Consider the following 5764-nt stretch of genomic DNA (forward strand, 5'->3'; position numbering starts at 1 on the left):
TCTTTGTTCAGGGAATTTACTTACAAGACACAGCAGCCAGCAACAGCAAGAGAAATGAAGTGAACATGGTTTATATGAAGGCTGAACTGGTGATGAGTCCTCCACTCAACAGTGTAGCTGTTTAAATATGAAGCAGACATCAGTTCATTTGCATTAAAACCTTGAATTAGCAACAAAAAAAAAGCTGTGGCGTCAAAGGAGCTTGAGACCGTTGAGGTTCATTTTATGGACAATAGTACCACCTATTGATGTGGAAATTGTACTTCCGTGAAATTAATAAATGTTTTGTTTGTTTGTTTGTTTGTTTGTTGTGTTCTGGTGAGAGTGGGTACAGAACTAGACAGACTCAATTGACCTACAGAAATGCTGTTTTCTAGCTAGTTTTCAGTCTTGGCAGGTTTTGTGCACAGCGCTAGTCATTTCAGTCACTGTGTCTCTCTTGCACAATAATATACAGCAGTGTCTTCATTCTTCAGGCTGTTCATCTGCAGATAAACCTGCTTCCTGCTGTTGTCTCTGGAGATGGTGAACCGTCCTTGGACAGACTGAGAGTAATATATAGACTGGCTATCATATCTGATCAATGCCAGCCATTCCAGTTCTTTTCCAGACTGTGAGCTTATGGGATTCTCCAGGTTTCATGACTGCAGCCTTAGACTGAGTCAGTGTTTGACACCAACAATCTGCAAAATAAAACATGATCACGGTGTATAAATTCAGATAAAAACAGACCATTATATTCTGAACAATATAGACTAGAATCATACATTGAGAAGCAAGTAACATCATTGAAAATCCCAACATTTTATGCTCCATGTTTATGCACTGAATTATTGAGCTGATACAGAAATTATTATGAAGGGTTCAAGAGAATGATGAATTTGCATAATCCAACATTTAAATAATTAAATATTCAGTTAGGGATGTCTTGTTTAGATGAGGCATCATTACATATGCATTTTGTGGATCCACACAAGGCATGCAAAGTAATGAATTCAAATCTTTGTATATTGAACACTAATATTTATTAATTTGTTTAATGTGTATCTGGTAACATTCTGGTATTTTTAATTAAAAATAAATAATTACTGGTTCTCTAAGAAATGAACATTGTCATTAATTACTCATTTCCTGTTGTTTCAAACCCATATGACTTACTTTCTTCTGTGGAACAGAAAAGTAAATATTTGGCCTGCTTTTTTCCATATAAAATAAAACAGGTTTGAGTCTGTCAAAGTCCAAAATGATCAAATAAATTGCATTAAATGTATCATTATTGTAGTCATTTAACTTCTGCACTGCTCCTTTTGTGTAGGTTTGAAAAGACATAATGACACATTGTTTTGATTTTTGGTTATTTTTGGGTAAATTATTTCTTTAATAAGAAACATTCTGTTTTTATTATGTGTCTTATGGGAATTATTGGTGTTCATCTGGTGAGAACTTCATCATTAAAGGAATAGTTCACCCAAAAATATAAATTTGCAAAATATTTACTACAAGCATTACAAACTTGCAGCTTTTCACGTTACTTGATGGATTACATGTGGATTATTGTGATGTTTTTTTGTTTAGTTTTTCAGCTGATTGAACTGTCATTTTGACGGCATCCATTCACTGCAAAGGATCTATTGGTGAGCAAATCATGTAATGTTAAGTTTCTTCAGATTTGTGCCAATGATCATCTACATCTTGGGTGAGTGTGAATAAATTTTCAGCGATTTATAATTTTTAGGTAAAATATTCCTTTAAGAAAAATTTGAGACAGCTGCTGAGCTGTTGTTGTTTTTAACCTGAATTAATAACTTTAAGAATGAGAAAAACAGTGCAAAAATGGTATCAGAGTAATTTATTATTTTATATTAAATGACAAAAACAATAAATTGAAATACAGTCTAAAATACAGTCACGATGAGTTTTTGAACAGCTGCCTGTATTTGTGTTTCCACTGTGTCTCTTGCACAGTAATACACTGCAGTGTCTTCAGTCTTCAGCTGATTCATATGCAGATAGAGATTAGAGCTGTCCTTAGATGCTGTGAATCTGCCCTGCACTGACTGAGCTGAGCCTTTGTTAGAGTCTGAATAATACATGACCTAATTTCTCACGATGAGTTTTTGAACAGCTGCCTGTATTTGTGTTTCCACTGTGTCTCTTGCACAGTAATACACTGCAGTGTCTTCAGTCTTCAGCTGATTCATATGCAGATAGAGATTAGAGCTGTCCTTAGATGCTGTGAATCTGCCCTGCACTGACTGAGCTGAGCCTTTGTTAGAGTCTGAATAATAGTGTAAGATCCATTCCAGTCCTTTTCCAGGGACCTGACGGATCCAGTGCATCCTATAGCTACTAAGAGTGAATCCACTACATGCACAGGTCAGTTTAACAGATCCACCTGGAGACACAGTTACTGACTGCTCAGACTGTGTGAGCACAACCTGACAATAAACACTTAAACAGAGAGAAAAAAAAGAATATCTCTTTGGATTTGAGACTTTAGTCTTTGCAAATTTACAGATCTTCTTTATGCACCAAGAGCTTGTAACACTCCAAAGAGAAAGGAAAAAATTAAATTGCATCATATGACCCCTTTAAAAAAAACTGCATTCCTGGAGGATTCAGAAGAGAAACTGGTCTTATTTTTGAGAGAATCTGTGACACAATTGCTGCTGGAAGTGTAGAACCAGTCGATCCATTCCATTCCTTATAGCTGCCTCTTATTCTTTTCATTGGTGAATTTGAACGTCAGGACTCTCAGTGACTCACAGCTGTTAACCTGTGCAGCCATACAAGGGCAAAGCACTGTAACTACACCAACACTGAGGGAAAAAAAATCCAAATTATTGTAGTTAAAACTGTCTGCAGCCTTTGATATTGTGACCAAAAATGAATTGAGATACATTTTCTGTATAGCTGTTAAATAATCAAGACCTACCACCTACTTTGTGTGAATGCAAGTTGAAATTCCCTGTGATGCCAGATGATTCCTGCAGTGATTAAAAAAGTAGGAAGTTTTGAATTTTATTGTGTTTCTTGGAAGAATACTGAGATTCTACACATGCAGTTCTGTCAGCATTGATGACTAAAAAATATTACTTTATTGCCTAATTGATTAAATAATGTACAATGTTTAGTGAAAAAAATAGTTAAAGATAAATTAAAGATCAAATAAATTGAAGAAGCAAATAAATAATGCAGCAGTCATACAGCAGCTGAGTAATAATACAATGCTAATAAACAATGCTAATAAATGATATTCTAGGCACTTTTTATCTGTCTACAATACTTTTGCATTGTGTTTCCAAGCTGTCTATGCAGTCAATACAATAATTATTGCACAGGTCCCCAGGCAATCTGTGACACTGTGTATTGCGTGCACAATAATATACAGCTGTGTCCTCAGTCTGAAAGCTTTGACCTCGTAAGAAAACTGTGTTGCTGGAGGTTTCGGCAGTGAAACTGATCTTATTCTTCATTGTGTCGCTGGTGCCTGTATTTCCAGAACTACAGAACCAGCCAATCCATTCCATCGCTTTTCCAGCTGAGTGTCTTATCCAGTTAGTACAGCTACCTCCTGATGCTGAATATCCAGTGATCTTACAGCCAATGGAAAATGATTCCCCAGGTTTTTTCACCATGAGAGCAGGCTGATTGAGCTCAATGCAATTAACACCTGGGAACATACATTTAAAAACATTGTCATTGACTGAAATGAGTTGTGCACATTATTGTCACAAAACCTCTGATCATATTTTAAATAGTAGCAGCTACAAGACTCCCTAATAAGCCTGTAGTATAGTGTTGATACTGATACTCACTGGGTGCTGTAGATAAAATCATTAGCAATAATCTAAAGTACATGATTCTGTCTCTCAGGTGGGACCTGTGACTGTCTCCACCGCAGGACTTAAAGAGCTCTTTATTGTGTCCGCTTGCATCTGTTTACATAAGGAAGGACATTTGCATCAATACTTTTTTAGTGAACAAATTAAATTCAAATGACAACTACAAAATGAAAATTTCCCTAAATTAAATTGACAACACTGAAGTCTTTGCTTTTTGTAAATGAGCCATTAAAAATCATTAAATATCTTCTGTTTGTTTCTTCTTGACACCTATTTTACTAAAAATGTAAGATGTAAAATCTAATTAAACAAAAGTCTTTGTCCCTTATAGTGAGTGCATGAAAAATGTACAGATCTCAAAGCAGCACTACAGAAATTTGTTATTTCTCACATTCGTTTATTTTGACGTACTCATGGACTTTTTTCCTTCTTAAATAAAATGCATTGATCAAAGCTGATAATTTACAGATATTTAACAAAAAATCCAGACAAAAATAAAAATAATTAATTTTTACAAACATGAGAATATAATTTGTGATGAAGCTACGCTAAGGCTTATTTGTGTTTCTTCAGAATTTCAATCTTAGACTGTCTGTTTCTCTGTCTAGAAAAACATTCAGTCAGTGACATTTAAAACGTCAATTAAGACTGCTTGACAAGAGCGCCACCTCTTGGAAATGGAACAGTACATCTGGAGCATAAGTGAAGTCAACAGGAAAGGTGGTGGTTTTTGTATTGCTTTGACACTGAACTCATTCACAGTGACTCTTTAGCGCAGTAATACACAGCAGTGTCTTCAGTCTTGAGGCTGTTCATCTGTAGATACAGTTGACTGCTGGAATCATCTCTAGACACTGTGAACCTGCCCTGCACTGACTGGGAATAGTACTTCTGAGAACTGGATCCGCCAATAGTTGAAACCCTTTCCAATCCTTTACCAGGTGCCTGTCTCACTACACCTGCCCAGTAGCTACTGAATGAATATCCAGAGGCAGTACAGACCAGCTGAAATGATTCACCTGGTCTTTTTACCCAGGGGCGGATCTAGAAAATAATTTTTAGGGTGGCAAAGGGGTGGCATGGGGTCTATGAGGGGTGGCAATACCAAAGCAAGCCCCTATGCATAGTTTTTGGGGATTTATGGTCTGACATACACAGTTATGTTCACAAATATTATATTACCATTAAGTAATCATCTATGCTGTTTAAAATGGAAAAATAAATAACAACATTTCAATATCCATCATGGCACCAAGTCAATACACAACATAAAAAACTTCAACAGGTTATAAATGTTTCTGAGCTTGTATCACTAAAGAAGACGTGCGGTTCTATTAAAATTACATAGGCTACTTAGATGGTATAATCACGTTTAGTGCAAGTTTAAGAGCAACAAAAACTTTTGAATTTCCTAACATTAGAAAGAAACATTAGCACTGTAATCATTTGTATCTGTTATCTGTTAAATCATCATAATCATTAGCACTGATACTGGATCAGTTTTGAAAACAATGTTTGATTTTCTGTTATTAACAGAACAGTTATTAACATGTCTGTAATCACCCAGAACAAACTCTATCAACCATGTACTCTAGCAACACCCCAGCAACTGAATAGCAAGAGCCTAGCAACCATCCAGAATATCCTAGTAACCAACTAGCAACACTTCAGCAAACATCTAGAACATCTAACTGATCAAACCATTTATGATTTTTAAACAAGACTTTAAGACAAGCCAGCATAAAATTGTCTTTCAAACTTTTCAATCTAGTTATTACAGTTTTTCTTACAGGTTTTTTTTCAACGGCTTTTACACACATTTTCAAAACTTTGCCTATTTTTTTCAAAACTTTACACACAAATCCAAGAATTGCACACACAAAATGCAAAATGCCTCACATCTCTTGCAAAATGAAGCA

The 5764-nt window shown here is 35.5% G+C and overlaps 1 pseudogene and 1 gene segment (V, D, J or C); both read right to left on the reverse strand.

The window, feature by feature from the left end:
- Positions 1–425: 425 nt before the first annotated feature.
- Positions 426–786, reverse strand: LOC107755931 (Ig heavy chain V-III region CAM-like; annotated as a pseudogene).
- A 1310-nt stretch (positions 787–2096) lies between these two features.
- Positions 2097–3476, reverse strand: LOC107755933 (Ig heavy chain V region 914-like). The segment is given in 2 exon segments: positions 2097–2438; positions 3390–3476. Coding segments are annotated over 2 exon segments (429 nt in total).
- Between the last annotated feature and the right edge of the window lie 2288 nt (positions 3477–5764).

The sequence above is a fragment of the Sinocyclocheilus rhinocerous genome, unplaced genomic scaffold (assembly GCF_001515625.1).
Source record: "Sinocyclocheilus rhinocerous isolate Xijiao unplaced genomic scaffold, SAMN03320098_v1.1 scaffold2488, whole genome shotgun sequence".
Lineage (NCBI taxonomy): Eukaryota > Metazoa > Chordata > Actinopteri > Cypriniformes > Cyprinidae > Sinocyclocheilus > Sinocyclocheilus rhinocerous.